The 16,630-nt window shown below is 31.9% G+C and overlaps 1 protein-coding gene across 15 annotated transcripts; it reads left to right on the top strand.

The window, feature by feature from the left end:
- The first annotated feature begins 1,927 nt into the window (after window positions 1-1,927).
- On the top strand, window positions 1,928-16,559 carry LOC103843910 (protein JINGUBANG). 15 transcript variants are annotated; one of them, XM_033281642.1, is made up of 6 exons: window positions 1,928-8,148; window positions 8,272-8,350; window positions 8,505-8,550; window positions 8,679-8,831; window positions 9,032-9,094; window positions 9,186-16,559. In XM_033281642.1, exon 6 carries the CDS (start codon window positions 15,218-15,220, stop codon window positions 16,307-16,309), a length of 1,092 nt encoding a protein of 363 aa, XP_033137533.1. In that variant the 5' UTR covers window positions 1,928-8,148; window positions 8,272-8,350; window positions 8,505-8,550; window positions 8,679-8,831; window positions 9,032-9,094; window positions 9,186-15,217; the 3' UTR covers window positions 16,310-16,559. The 15 variants fall into 15 exon arrangements, with proteins under 15 accessions (XP_033137533.1, XP_033137527.1, XP_033137526.1 ...); XM_033281636.1 differs by having other exon boundaries at window positions 8,643-8,831; XM_033281635.1 differs by having other exon boundaries at window positions 8,643-8,831; window positions 8,927-9,094.
- Window positions 16,560-16,630: the final 71 nt, after the last annotated feature.

Genomic DNA, 16,630 nt, shown 5'->3' with positions numbered 1-16,630 from the left:
TATTGATGGTTTTTTGTATGCGACAGTGACATAAACTTTTTGAAATTTTAAAATAATGTTATATATAGTACGATTAACACATTAAAGAAGAGAAACATATTCAGACACATTTTACACAGGTTTTATATGCATAATTTTAAACATTATATATGTATATATTATAAGTTTGAAACATGTAAATGCTTTCTAAAACTAAATACTTATTCTGAGTTTACATAACTTATCGAAAGTTTTATCTCTTTTTAAATTCAAATCACAGAAAAAATATCAAAAAGTCAGTATAGATGGGTTTTTTGGGCTTTTAAATCAACACTGAAAAATTACATGAATCAGATAACAACAGTTTTATAAACAACTGGATAAAATTTGACCGAGCCAAAGATTTTCACACAATATGTTCTTTCTTCTTCAAATTGCGAAGAGCCTATAGGCACAAGAAAAAAATCATAATTTTTGTTTTCACTTGTATAACATTTTTTCTCCTTTACACACGGAGTTTATTACAGTGCTATAAGATCTATGCATTTTGACAAAAAAGAATTTTAGCCATCTTTAGTTTCGGAATGGACCAACTTCGGTCATATACACTATATTTTCTCTATGATTCAAAACTTACAATTTTAATATATGTGCAGATTTCCATGTGAAAAGGCATGCACGCCATCTATCATTCAAATTATTACTTTTTCCAAAGTAAACACTATAATCCTCGTTTGGTTTGCTCCACAAACTAATCTCTTTGGATCAGTTTACCAAAAAATATAGATACTAATGTCAGAAAAGAATATAAACACTATCAACAATAAATATTGGCACAAGACTATTTGGTTCAAGGAACATATTCCACGTAATGCGTTTATATCATGGCTGGCTTTGCGGAGAAGACTGCCAACCAAGGATCGTTTGAGGCGCTGGGGGTTAAATGTCTCCGGAACGTGCGTTCTTTGTAATCTGGAAATAGATACTCACCATCATCTCTTCTTTGAGTGCTCTTTCTCTCGCTTGATATGGGAGCCTTTTGCTGCTGAAGTTTGGATTTCTCCTCCGGTTGATCTACACTCTGTTGCAGCTTAGATCAATCAACTTCGCGTCAACGCAGATGCACATGCTACTCCAGTCATCAAGCTCTACTTTCAGTCAGCCATCTACCTGTTGTGGAAAGAGCGTAATGCTCGTGTATTCACAGCTGTCTCCTCACCTTCATCAGTCATCCTTGCCTCTCTCGACCGTATGATGCGTGACCGTCTCCTCTCTTACCCGGCAAGTTTTTCTTTCTCCTCTTCTCTACTTCTTTTTATATTTCTTGTATAAGATCTCCTTAAGGCTTTTTTACCTTGAGTTGTTGTTGGTTGTTTTTGTTTCTTTGTTGTAATAAGTTGTTTAAGAACAACAGTGTAACCTTTCAGAAAATGATAATTTTAATATCTTACCAAAAATAAAAACAACAAATATTGACTTATTTATGTGAATATATATTTTATTTTAAATTATTATAGTGGACGAAGAAAGCACCATAATTTGTACAACAAATTTTCTTAGATTCACCATTTTAATTACATAATTTTACATGTGCTTCTTCACCCTTCCCGATTATTTTCTCTTTATTTATAACTACAATATAAAGTTATAAACTATATATATTATAAATTAATAATTTATTTACCCTTGAAGTCTAACGAATTCAATATAGATATATGATTCTATTAATAAATTAGCAGTTATAAATTTGAAATTTCTAGAAATATTAAAAGTTGTATGTTAGTTAATTATTTTCTAAATGACATTTATTTTTAATTCTTTTTGGATGAGAATATTTTGGCTGAGGTGGATAGTCTCAAAAGCCTTGAATTTAGTCCCTTTTATATAGTAGGATGTAACCGAACAAGCCCGAACCTCTCAATCCTGAGAATCGGGCCTAATTATTCCAAAAGTTAATATGTAAAATATTCGTATGGTGCTTTATTTATTTATCAGTGGTAAAATAAAAGAGCAAGCTTCTATGCAGGCAGTGACTAAGCTTAGTGTTTAGCACAATTAATAGAATGTTTAGATTATTAGTTATACAATTTAGCGTTCATAAATTATAATTAGTTGATGGCCTGCACTTTGTGCTATATGTAATGTACCTAACAATTTTTAATTCTAATGTTTATTTTAATAAATAAAGTAAGACTATGAAGTTAGATATAAATTTTAAATTAACATTATAAACAAATTCTAATGTTGGATTAAATTATTTTTTATAGTAATAACCAAATTAGGAAATTCAGATTTTAAATTAAAAACTTAGTTCTTATATATACTTATTGAATTTGTGGACAGAAAATAAATCAAGTGCACTGAAAAAGATGATTATAAATAATCACAACCCGTAAAACATTAATAAAATAACATTAGTTAACTATATATTCTCAAGAGTTTAGATTTTAAGAACAGTGAGACAAAAACACAAAAAAAATAATAAATTACACAATATTATATTTTTATTCTCTTAGATTATATTTATATTGTGTTTCTTATTTTTCAACTTTTTAATGTTATTTAATGTTTTAATTCTAGTTTTACATGATTCTCTATATTTTTTATATTTTAAGTTAATTTTCAGTTTGTAGTTTATATAATATTTACTATTTTGGTGAAATATATTATATGATAACATTTGTGATTCTATGGATAAATTTATTATTTTCATATATTCATTTGCGATTTTGATGTTCGTCATGTACAGATACAAATTAATTGATTTATTTTAGGTTAGGAATATAATTTTTTAATATTAAATATATATATATAATATTTAACATAAGTATATATATTTTACGACATCTTTTCAATGAAGCTTTGGCTTTAATCTTAACTTTAATATTGTAATAATTATTTGGATCATATTTTCAATAAAATCAGAGAAGCTGACTATAATATTAGTCATTAAAATCATAAATTAAATGTAAGATAAGCATAATTATGATATTATCGGTAGATATTGTCAATATCTATTTATTAATTAAATATCTTAAATATTATGATAAATATATTATTAAAATATATTTATTAAAATCTATACTATTATTTGAGAAGTGAATTTGCTTAATTGTCAATATAATATTTATATATTACAATAAAAATTGAATAATGAGTTTAATTAAACTAATGATTAATCTTAAAATCATAGAGAATATGACAAGTAAGCAAATTCACTTCTCAAATAATATTATAAATATATTAAAATATATATAATATTTTACATTAAATATCTTAATTCACAAATGATAAAATAGTTATTTTCATAAGATTTTATAATATAATATATTAATTATTTATGAATAATAAATTATAATTATCAATTATTTATTACTGCAATATTGTAACTGTTATGTTGTTTAGAAACTGTAAATGAGAGAATACCATAGTCGACAAATTTTTGTTTCATAAATAGAAATTGTGTGCAATAACTTCTCAGAGATATTTATTCAACCTCAGCTGTGGATAGAAAAAAATTTTTTTGCTTCATTGTGCCATGAAACCATACTGTTTTCAAGGTAGAAACAACTTATGCAAGTACTTTTTCAATCATATACACAACCTACCCAATCTTCATCATAGTATATCCTGCAAGATTCGTGTTAGTCCCAAACGTATAATACAGTCCAAAATCTCGAGTACCTTTCACATATTTAATCATTTGCTTCATAGCTAGTAAAATGTGATTCCTTTAGATATGCCGAATAGGAGCACAAATCCCTATGCTTAAGCATAAGTCGGGTGGACTTGCTGCAAGGTAAAGGGACTACCAATCATTGCTCTGTAAATCTTCTCATCTACTTTTTGCAATTTTCACCTCGAGAGAGCTTGATGAGTGTACTCTCAATGGCGTTTTTGACAATTTGATGGTCTGTATCCCGAATCTTCTCACCAAGTTCTTGACATATATGTGCTTTGAGTAGCAAAGATCCCATCGTTCATTTGTTTGACTTGCAGCCCAAGAAAGTAACTCAACTCGCCCATCATCTCAAATTTTTTTGTTATGGTTTTCACAAAACATGTAGTGCGTTGTACTGCCAAATATTATATCATCAGCGTAATATTAAACTATGAGAATTTCTTTTTCTTGCTCCTGAATGAATAAGGTATCATCGACTCAACCTCTTTTGAAACAAGCCTTGATAAGAAATTGATTGAGCTTCTCATACGATGCTCTGGGAGCTTACTTTAATCCATACAAATCTCTATTAAACTTGTATATATAGTCAGGATGGTGTGGATGTTCAAATTCTTGGGTTGTGCCACATATACTTCTTCTTGCAACACTCTATTCCAGAAATTACCCTTCACATCCATCTTATAGAGATTAATTTTCAGTCGACATGCAATTCCGATGATACATGAATAGACTCAAGCCTTGACACTAAGAATTTTTTTATCAAATTAATCAATGCTTTCTATTTGAGATCAACCTTGTGCAACCATTCTTGATTTATTTTTGATCACATTCTCATCTTCATCGGTTTCTTTATTGAAATCCACTTGGTTTCAACTATATCCATGTTCTCAGGTTTGGAACTAAATCCTAGACTTGTATTCAAACACACTGCTCCATCTCCTAAGCATATAATCAGCCCAGAGGATCGTCTTCCAATTTGCTGATTTACAGCCTTGGATAATCTTAAACTGGTCCAAGTTAATTGTTGAGAAGATGGTAGTTAAGTCCTTTGAATTAAAATTTGAGGCAGCCTTATCAAATTCAGTCCACCTCTCTTTTGGTTTAGGCGCCAAGGTCTAATCTTCCATCATCATACTAGGTGCAGTCCACCCTGACTCAACAGCCGTCATGCATCTCCATCTATTCCGCAAATAATGTACTTCCTACGTGCCTTCCAAAGTCTGAAGTTCCCCTCGTTAAGCATGATGGGTTTATGCAGAGTAATTAGTTTCTCAACGGTTTCCAATGTGATTCCGCAGGACCTCAACCTGATTGTAGACAAAGTTCTACTTGAGGTTACCCGCTTTGATACCAAATAAAAGTTCACAGTAAACCAAATTCACTTGTATACTCAAAAAATAAGAACATGTATCTTGTGATAGAACCGTATTATATAAACTACGGAGAACTGAATATTGTAAAGAATAAAATTAATAAAATTATACCAAAGATTAAGAAAAGAATGATACAACTGCAGAGTTGAGATAGTATATCTTTCTTTAACTCAAAATACGTCCCTTAGTGCGACAGTTCGATAACGTAATGAGTTTCAGGATACAACTGCAAAAAATCTTCTGATTTGCGTCACTCTATCACAAGTCTGGCAAAACTAGTTTTGTGTATACTCTCATACTCAAAAGAAATATTAAAGAGGAAAAAGTAATATGAAAGATTGATTTGTTTTCTCTACGTATGAACAAGTTAACACAAGTGCTCCTTTTATAACTTCAAAAAAGATGAACATGTTATGTCATTTATGGAGACACTAACGTCATAATTCTAGCAATAAAAGAAAATTTGATTTCCATGAGTAAAGATTCTAGACGTTAGCAAACTAAGTCATAATGTTGTATTGACCAAATCAAAACCAACAATATACTTATTGAGGTTATATTTTATATTTAACCAAATATCAAAATATTTTATGAATAAGATTTAAAGTAGATTAATTGACATTAAGTCTAATTAACTTATTAAACCTAAATTCAAATCCCGCATATCCAAAGTGAAATATTTGTTAAATTTTATATTTAACCAAATATATAGCTTTATAAGTTTTTCATATCATTCATTTTGGACCTCCATTTTTCATTCAAGACTACTCCGATCTTGACTAACAAATACACTAACTCATAGTGTTCACAATGACGATTATATCATCCCCAAATTCTGGTCTTTCCGACAGACATCTCCGTCGAAAAATCCATCTGAAAGATGGTCCACACCACTTTGTCAAAAACGAGTTCCAATAATCTCCCACATGAATAGAAATGACTCGATACACATGACTCAAGAAAGAAAGAAAACTTTTGAGATTATGAGCGAAAAATCCATTGCATGATGAGTTGGTAGCAATTTTTCAGCCTTGAACCAATCATTGTTAATAGCTATCGGATTTACTCGAACATGAGGTGGCCATGATGTCTTGAACCCCCCGGAGTTTGGTGTAAATCGAGACAATAGCTATAACACAGCTCATTTTCTCACAAAACTAATTTCTCTATTGTGTTTATTTTGGCCGTGAACATTCCTGGTAATCATGAGTGAACTTGTAGAATATAGTCTTTCCTTCATTGTCCTAGAAACGGCTCCATTTTACACTCACAAGGTGATTTACCATTAATTTTGTTTAGAGGAATATCATGTACTACTTCATTCATATTTCAAAACAGTAGACACAAATCATTAAAAGCAAATTCTTATCTTCTATTCCTTAGATAAAACACTGTTTAATCATCCTAGGAACTGGGTATGGACCGAAGTCTTACAGTGCTTTGGGCAGATTTAGTTTGACTTAGTTGTCTCTTTGAACCTATTTCGTGGGATTTCAAGTCACTTAGGTAGAGTTACCGCCAAACCTCATCTTAATTCACAGGCTACCCATTTCTTTTGATGATATAACAATATGATCTCATGACACACCTTTAATATAAGGATCCTAGGTTGTCATCATAATGAATATAATCTCTTGAGATTATTCGAGATCAATTGTCTAATGATTTTTGTCATTTTTTTCAAGATACAATTAACTATTGTACACAAAATTCAATGTATGACACTAATTTTTTTTTCTTGAAAAAATTATATTATGATAATTATCACTAAGTTCATTTGGCCACTTGCCAACGACTTTATATGGTAAGCAAAATTCCTCCCCACATTTCTTGAGATAACTCAAAAAACATACATATTCACATTTAATATTTCTAAAGAGTTTAGAAAAAAATAATCTACAACTCCTTTAGATTTAAAGGAATAAAAAACAATATCGAAAAACATTATAATTTTCTTTAAAACCGTATTTCACTCTCAAAAATTTACATTTTACATCCAACTAGTTCATAGTTTTCTCAAGTAGATTTTTAAACAAATATATTATGCTTTGGATTTTCCAAACAAATATTTTGCTTTTCAGAAAATATACATATCATTACAAGATATTATGTGTGCCATCAAAATCACCATTCTATATGGGTATTCTCGACCAAATTGATTTTAGAAACTACAACACATGTCAGTTTCAGTAACAGTGGTCTAAAAATTCTGTTGTTTTTTTCATGGTCAAACTTTTTATAACTTGCATTTAAGAATTGACTTAATATAAATGTTTTGATCAATGTCAACAAACATTTTATTTTCTATGGCAAACAATTCATATGTGGCAGGCCTCTCCCAAATTTAATTGGGAACATCGACTCACAAAAAACAATTTCCATCCATATACAACTTGATATCAAAATGTGTTTATAAAACTATTTTCTCTCTCTTCCTACCACTGTTTTTACAACCAGAACTCCACTGATCAATTTGCTGGTGTTATACCTCCATCAACTATAAACATATATTTATAACCTTAAAGAAAAAAAAATATTGTTAGTGCCAATTCAGAAATGAATTAAAGACGCTTGTTCTAGAAATAAATAACATAGTCAATTTACTTTCTGAGAGATAAAACGTAACTGCAAACGAATCTAATAACATAAAGTAGAACGCAACTCTCTTTTTAGAGAGACACGTCACTAAATAAAATACAGAGAGCCTGACACGTGTCCCACCATCATAAAACTCATCGTTTCATTTTAAAATAGGCATTGTGGGCTTCCTTCTAATCCTCATAATTGGAGCAAAATGCCCAAATCTGATTACTCACATGAAGCTTAAGGGTTTCCGTTCTTTTCCAACTACGCCATCTATCAGTTTTTTTGTACGTTCTCTCTCACACACAATGGTGTTTTGATTGTTTCGATGACTGAAATCGAGATAGAGAATCTCTTCGTGTGTATCTACTCGCGTCGTTTAACCTTTTACTCTACTCAAACGAAACGGCGGAGTTACAGATTCAACGCCACCATCGCCTTCTTAACTCCAAAGACCGACGTGTAGCACGATCTTGACATTGATTGTGAATTACCCTTCTGCAAGGTGGTCTATTCTTCACCTATAAAAGGGTTAGCTTTCTTCACTTGAACAACATCCTCACAATCTGTGAAACTAAATCTATATATAGATTCTCCGTGAAATGGCTAAATCATCAATATCCCTTTCTGATCTGAAAGCTGACGATTTCTCAGCTTATGGGAAGCCAGTGATGCCAGGCGTGGAGGGGAAGGGGAACTGATATCTCTTGATATGCGCTTACTGGACTCGAAGGTAAATATGTTCTTAACCCATGTCCAAAGTGCTTTATGTTCATAAGCTTATGTTCAAATGTTCTTGAAGCGATGTTAGATGTGTTCTTAAGCTTATGTTCATAGTCTTCTTATGTTATTAAACTCATGTTCATAGTTTTCTTGAAAAACATTAGGAAACTGTTATATTCGGAGGTTGACATGTTTATGATTAATGAAAAGGTCAGCCTCCCCTGAATATCTTTTTCAATTTTAAGTTGCCATTACTGATTATATATCTTGACCATCTTATTCTTCTCTCTTCCTCTTAACAGCCGATTCTCATCCATGTGACCACTTCAAACTTTCAGATACAACCGTCGACAATCGGTTCCACAGTTGAAGACAACTCAAGGGACTGACAAATACAAAAGACAGAATTATTTTTTCATTCTTGATCCCTAATAGACGAAGGAAACACGCTATTAGAGTTGTTGTTCAACTCGCTCTCCATCTCTTCTGAGGTAAATTTACACCCACAGAACTTTTTTCATTTACTAAGAATCTCCACGAAAGAAAGGGATCTGTATGATATACAATCATGACTGATCTTTTGCAGGCTAAGTTAGTTGCATTCAGTTAAAATTGTTCATAGGAATGTGAAAACAAAGAATATGCTTTGTTATCAGAGGAATCTAAAGATTACTTATTTTTGAGTGGCTAGAGTTGAAGCTCATAATCCAAAAGAAATGATTGAAGAAAGTGGAACTCTCGCATGGCTCCATATGTAACAAAGGATAACATACTTATTACGTTAAAAATTGCATCTACGGGTTTAAAATATGTTCTTTGTGTGTAATAATGGAACTTGTGGTTAGGTTCTTGATGGTAAGGCATAGAACACTGTTTACAGAGAAACAGGGCACTAGCTCACTCTTCGTCACAAATAAAAGACACAAGATGAAGAACATGTCTACTGTTCCTGTAAGAATCTCAAATATTATACTGGAAAAATTTTGTTGACCTACTGTGTGATTTACAGTTACTATATTTGTCTATTATTTCATTTGATTGTTTTATGTTGATTCGTTTCTAAAATTATAAAAACCTAAGAAATAATCATATTCCTTTAGGTTACATGCTCTGTTTTAGTTACTTTTATCATAACTTCATGCCTTAGCTTGTATGCTCTGTTTTTAGGGTTTATATCTTAGCTTCATAATTTATCGATGCAAACCACCTTCCCATCACATCAGTAATTTTTGCATTTATAAAAAAGAGGGGTGTGCTCCCAAACAATAAGAGCATTTGCAGTGGTAAAGGACTATCAACAATTTCTCAAAAAAAAATTAAAAGAAAAATAGATTATAAATTATTCAAAAGACAGTTGAACCATTAAATAGAAGACAAGCACTAAAGCAGTCCCTCAAGACTTCATGAAAGTCTCTTCTTTCAGAAACGTTCCTGACCTCTTTCTTTCATATTTGCACTCTCTTTCTTCATTTCCTTTTTTTTTTTTTGCATTAATTGAGAAATTTTATAAAGCTCCTCACTGAAAGTGCCCTAAGAAAATGTTCCAAAAAAGTTGTTCCAAAAGAAAATCAAGAGGGGTGATTAATCCACTTTATGGTTTGTATTTTCGGTTTAATCAATTTAATAGATAGAATGAGACAAAGTATTAAAAACACAGTTGTCAGTTGTATGTAATTCATATACTTCGTTTTAGATTGTGCTCTGATTAATTGATGTCATATTGGATTGTATTCGCTTTGGGTACTGGAGTTGGATACAAGCCGAACTTAACTTGGAAAATAATTTGACAATTCAAATTATGTATATAAAATGATAAATCTGAAATTGTATCTGTAAATACAAAATATGAAAGAATATATTTTGTTGATTAAATCTGACTTAATATGGTTACACTCACTAACAATAAAATAAGATAATATATTTTATTAATTAAATTCGGTTTAGTATGGCTATACTATACTAGAAATTGTCGTAGTAGAAACTAAGTTTACAAAACTTAGATTCACTAATGATCAACTCGCACACTATATCTCGCTAGCTGCAATTTAGAAGCCCATCACATTGGAGAAATGCAAAAATATTTATTAACAATGAAGGTGGCATAATACATATCCACATAGCAACACAGTATAATAATGTTATGTAGAAAAAAGTCCAAAATCGTTCAACCAATGATAGATAAAATTAGATAAAACCTAAACAAAACAAGAGCGATTATTTGCTAAAATCGCATAGAAACTTCACTTCATGGAGTTAGACTAACAAAGTTTCTCTAGCTTCAATGTAGTCTACAACAACTGTCTATAAAAGAATTAGAAGAATTTAAAAGATTATATAAACAATAAAATATTTAAGTTAATACATAAAATAAATAACAAAATTAAAGATTGAATTGTGTAGGAGACATAAAATATTTAGGTATTACGAGGATGGGTTTGAAGTAAATGATAAAGTATGTTTTCATAATTTCTGCAGAAAATATTAGCTCATGACCTGAGAATACTATTTGAAAATCAAAATATTTAAACTCTGACAAACACCAAAACCGGATTACAATTCAAGCATTAAGAGATAGTTGTAATTTTTAAAGTTAGGACAAATGCAATAAACACACATCACCAATGTACATAATAACAATGTCATGTGCCCATAATCTCCAGTTCTCCACAAAACAGATTTGTAATCACACCAGTCACAAGAGAATCATGTGAAAAACTGGTTCAAATAAAAAACAAAGACAATACAATAAATTTAGAAATGACCTTACAAAATATACTCCCCCCATTTTTTAAAGATTGATGTCTTGGTGTTCTTCACACATGTTAACAAAACATATTAATCATATATAGTTTTTTCGAAATTATCAAATTCCAATATTTTTTAATCAATAGTCTTTCAATAAATTCAATTAATTTTACTAAAATTTACAATTTTTGTATAAAAAACATAAAAAAATCTATCTTTGTGATACAAACATTTTCTCTAAAACTTTTATCTTAATGAAATGGAAGGAGTATTTAACAAAGTACCAAATCCCGCGCGAAGCGCGGATTTCCCCTAGTACCTTATAACTAAAACCTGAGTTTTAAGAAACCAGTAAATAAGGTCAAAGCATTAGTGACTAATAACGTTTCCTTTAAATTTACCTTTATGAGCTAGTAAATTATCAAAACCGACAGATTGTTTTTTAACTTCGATTAAATTCAAAAAACTAAAGGATTCAATAATTAGATGCCTAATGAATAAATTTTAGAGATTAAACCAAAAATATACAGAACCAACTTCCCTTTTCCGGTTCAAGTAGAGACTATAACAAATGATGATCACCTCTTTCATTTTATGGGAACCTGTTCTGGATCGATCTAACACCTATTCTTATATAAAAAATAACTTTTACAATAATCAGTCCGGTTAGTGCAAAGCAATAAACGGATATTTTGAGTTAAGACTGATAGAACCGTATTATATAAACTACGGAGAACTGGATATTGTAAACAATAAAATTGATAAAATTATACTAAAGATTAAGAAAATGATGATACAACTAAAGAGTCGAGATATTATCTATTTTCTTAACTCAAAATACATCTCATAGTGCGACGGTTCGATAATGTAATGAGTTCCAAGATACAACTGCAAAAAATCTTTTGATTTACATCACTCTATCAGAAGCCTGGCAAAACTAGTTTTGTGTATACTCTTATACTCAAAAGAAATATTAAAGAGGAAAAAGAAATATGAGAGATTGATTTGTTTTCTCTACGTATGAACAAGTTAACACAAGTGCTCCTTTTATAACTTCAAAAAAAAAATGCACATGTTATGTCATTTACGGAGACACTAACGTCATATAGCAATAAAGGAAATTTGATTTCCATGAGTAAAAATTCTAGACGTTAGCAAACGAAGTCATAATGTTGTATTGACCAAATCAAAACCAACAATATACTTAATTGAGGTTATATTTTATATTTAATCAAATATCAAAATATTTTATGAATAAGATTTAAAATAGATTAATTGACATTAAGTCTAATTAACTTATTAAATCTAAATTCAAACTCTACATATCCAAAGTGAAATATTTGTTAAATTTTATATTTAACCAAATATATAGATTTATAAGTTTTTTATGTCATTCACTTTGGATTTTCATTTTTCATTCAAAACAATTTCGATTTTGACTAACAAATATACTAACTCATCGTATTCATGGTGACGATTACATGTGCCCAAATTCCGATCCTTTCGACCGACGTCTCCGTCGAAAAACCCATCGAAAAAATGATCTACACCACTTTGTCAAAAACAAGTTCCAACATCTTGTTTATTAAGAATCTTGTACACAATCTTAAACATATTTTTTTAATTCCAAGTACTCGATGTTACACAACTCGAAACGTATCAATTCTTGATATACCCAAATCTCGTGATCTGTCGACTGCAAGTTTGCACTCTAGCTCACAACCAAAAAACAATCACAAGAACAGAACAAGACTTGGTACCAAACTTTTGATGTTGTTCTCTCTTAAGCTCTAACCCTATATGACCCCCTTAGACGAGTATTTAAGCGTTCTTGTTACGTCGATATATTCCTTGCTAGCTATGCTGCTAACAGTTCCTCCAATCCAAGTTTGCCATGTCATCTACTGTGTGTGACACAATCTCCATCTTGTGTAAAACACACTAGCTCTGGATTGTCCAATTTATGTGTTCTTTTGAACTCTGATGAAGCTCCAAATCTTGAGCTTACATAAAATACATCAAAAATTCTATGTATTAGTTCGTAACTTCGCATAGAATAAAACAAAGGAAATGTTTGAATGATTCACGTTTGATATTAACTTAACACCAAGAAGAAAAGGATTAAATGAAAACTACGAAGGATGAAAGAAGAGTATGTGTGCACAGTCGAAAATGCTAATGAAGATGTCCATATTTGGGTAGAAGACATCGTTTTCTTTCTTACCAAGCCCCAAAGTTGTTTGGCCAATACAGTCTGGATTACTCTACATCTACACGTGATTTCAATTTAACGACTATTAATAGAAAGAACTGCCTTTTATTTATCCATGAACGGCAACCTACGAGCTCTAAGTTATGGTATCACTGAACGCGTGTAAAGTTGATGAGATATCAACTATATACTAAGTTGGCTTCAAATCGAAATTAATGAATCGAGACCTGATCTCATAGTGTAGAATTTAGGGAATCCGAAATGGTATATAAGCGGTTAAAGAAAAAAACAAATTAAATTAAGTGATGGTAAACTACGTTGATCAAGATAATTTAGCTAAACATTATTTAACCTTTTCCCGACAGCATACAATAGTCTGAAAATTTTCGAAGACCAAAATAGTTTCATGTTTGCGTTATCGTAAGGATGGAAATAGATCTCTTTCATTCATGTATAAAGACAATAAATCTAAGTAAATGACAACGTACTATAACTGGTTTTAAAAATTTCGTAATCATCTCTATGCCATGCTTCATGGCTGTAAATTTTCTTAGTTTGATAATTTAAATAAGTGGATTGTATAGTTGAATCCGTATGAGAACTGGACACATGGTTTATTGGTTTCTATACATAAGCACTATGAACTTTTTGAGTGTGTAATTTAATCATTTCCCATTTTAAGTAAAAGGGGAAACAAAGACCTTTTTGGTGGAGGAGTCACTTTAAGAAATTCAATTCTTTATATAAGATCTGTAAGGAATAAGTATCAAATGATTCAAACATTTAGCAGGTAATGTTTAGTTACTTACATGGAGTCACTTTCTCGGAAAAAAACATACATGGAGTCGCTTACGAGAAACGTTTTCGAAATAAACATGCTATGTTTCAAAAAAAATTGAAGCAAAGTCATGAATCATTTCTTTAACCTTATCTGCAATATATTTACTGCTGTTTTTTAATTAATCTCCTACTCTTTGAATTAGAATTGGTAATGCTTTCAGAAACCATTTATGAATATTTAGTGTTAAACTACTTTAGAAATATTTCACGATGATTTAGTCGACAAAATTTTACCATATACATTGAAGCTAGGATTCAAATTTTTCCATTCTGTGATTTCAATTATAGTTTCATCAACCAAATCTGACATTCAGACTTCATATATGGACCCGGTTCAGACATTCCTAGCTAATATAAAGCTTGATGATTATGTTTTAGGTTGTAGTTTAACCAGTCATCCCTTAAGTAAACCTTAAGAATGTATTCTGCCTAGAGATTCCGTATTCTACTTACATAAGATTTGTGCATCCATTATCCCCCAAAAAATGGATGCCTTGCGATGTGCAATAACCCTCTTAACTTTATCATGCCGATCCACAAATAGCAGTTTTTGCTTAACAAAATTTGCTCTTCTCTTTTTTTTATTAGCAACAATTTGCTCTTCTCTTTACTTAATCAACCAACGAATACTTCTCACCAGTTTAAAATTTCTTACAAAAAGTTAAAAATCTGAAGAAAAGGTCGTTTCATATATTATACGTGCCATCTTATTATTAGCGGTCCCTCCCCCCCCCCCCCTTACTTTAAAACATTATGACGAACAAAATATCAAATATATAAAATAATGTTATCATATCAATTATGCACATCATGATTCATTCCCTATATAGCTATATTTAGCAAGAAAGGACACCAACCATAGGTACACTTATAGAGATTATTTTAGTAATAAAGTGGACAAAACAAAACAAAATTACAATTTATTACGTGTCATACTCTCATTGCTTAGCTACCTTATTAAAATGCAAACAACCCTCAACTCTTCTTTCCTCCATCTCCCAAGTCTCATAATATTAGAAAACATCAAGAAACTAACAAACCTTTTAGGTTTTACGCCACATTCTTAAGTCTTAAACCAAAATGCCCCGTTCCGACCGGGTCCGGGAATATTCTTGGAATCAAAGCGAAGAAAACAGCCTGGTCGGGTCGATTGTTCAAGAAGAAGGCCACATTTACTCGTTAGCAGCGACAAATGATCTTGTGTTCACAGGATCGGACAATAATCACATTAGGGTTTGGAAGAACCTAAACGAGTTTAGTGAGTTTAAATCGAACAGCGGTTTGGTGAAAGCGATAGTGATATGCCGTGAGGATAATAATAATAAGGTGTTCACGGGTCATCAAGACGGTAAGATCCGGGTCTGGAAAACCTCGCACAAGAACCCCCGAGTGTACACACGCGCCGGAAGCTTACCGGCTTTGAAAGACGTGTTGAAGAAGTCAGTGAAGCCGAGTAACTACGTGGAGGTGAGAAGACGTCGTACGGCGCTGTGGATCAAACACTCCGACGCCGTTTCGTGTTTGAGCCTTGTGGAAGATCAAGGGCTGTTATACTCCGCCTCATGGGATCGGACGGTCAAGGTTTGGCGCATTCACGATTTGAAATGTTTGGAATCTATTAAAGCTCATGATGACGCCGTCAACTCCGTCGTAGCCGCTGGTTCCGGCGAGGGTCTTGTGTTCACTGGCTCGGCCGATGGAACGGTTAAGGTTTGGAAACGGGAGGTTCGCGGGAAGCGTACTGCGCATAGTTTGGTTCAGACTTTGCTGAAACAAGAATCTGCTGTTACGGCTTTGGTTACTAGCCACGTGGCGGTGTATAGTGGTTCTAGCGACGGTGCTGTGAATTATTGGGAGATGGGAGAGAAGAAAGTGTTGAAGCATTGCGGTGTTTTCAAGAAACACAGGCTTGCTGTGCTCTGTCTCGCGGCAGCTGGAGAATTGGTGTTTAGTGGTGCGGCGGATAAGAAGATATGCGTGTGGAGGAGAGAAGGGAGAGTTCACTCGTGTGTGTCGGTTTTGACTGGTCATACCGGACCGGTTAAGTGTTTAGCGGTGGCGGAACCATCGGGAGGAGAGGGCGAAGACGGAGGAGATGGGAGATTGATTGTGTATAGTGGAAGTCTTGACAAGTCGGTCAAAGTTTGGAGGGTGCCATGTCATCATATGTAGGAGGACTTGGCTTGATTCTGCGAGATTTGGGATGTATGGAAGTTGAATAAGAACCAGAACCAATCAAATGTTTGATGATTATAAGGACAACCATATGTAGGAATCTATTATGATTATAGTAATTTAATATATGATGCAGCCATGATATGTTTGAGTTCAGATTTAACTATAAGCTAATAACTGTTTTTGTTTAACTACAAGTTAGTGATACTAAAATGACGTGGCAAACTTGGATTGGAGAAACCACTAGCAGTGTTAAAAACTTAGAGATACTAGATATTAGATAGCTAGTGACGATCGACAAAATGTTCAAAATAAAAA

This window comes from Brassica rapa, chromosome A10 (assembly GCF_000309985.2).
Source record: "Brassica rapa cultivar Chiifu-401-42 chromosome A10, CAAS_Brap_v3.01, whole genome shotgun sequence".
Classification (NCBI taxonomy): domain Eukaryota; kingdom Viridiplantae; phylum Streptophyta; class Magnoliopsida; order Brassicales; family Brassicaceae; genus Brassica; species Brassica rapa.
The sequence above is the reverse complement of the archived record's forward strand: the minus strand, read 5'-3'. Positions and strand labels throughout refer to the sequence as shown.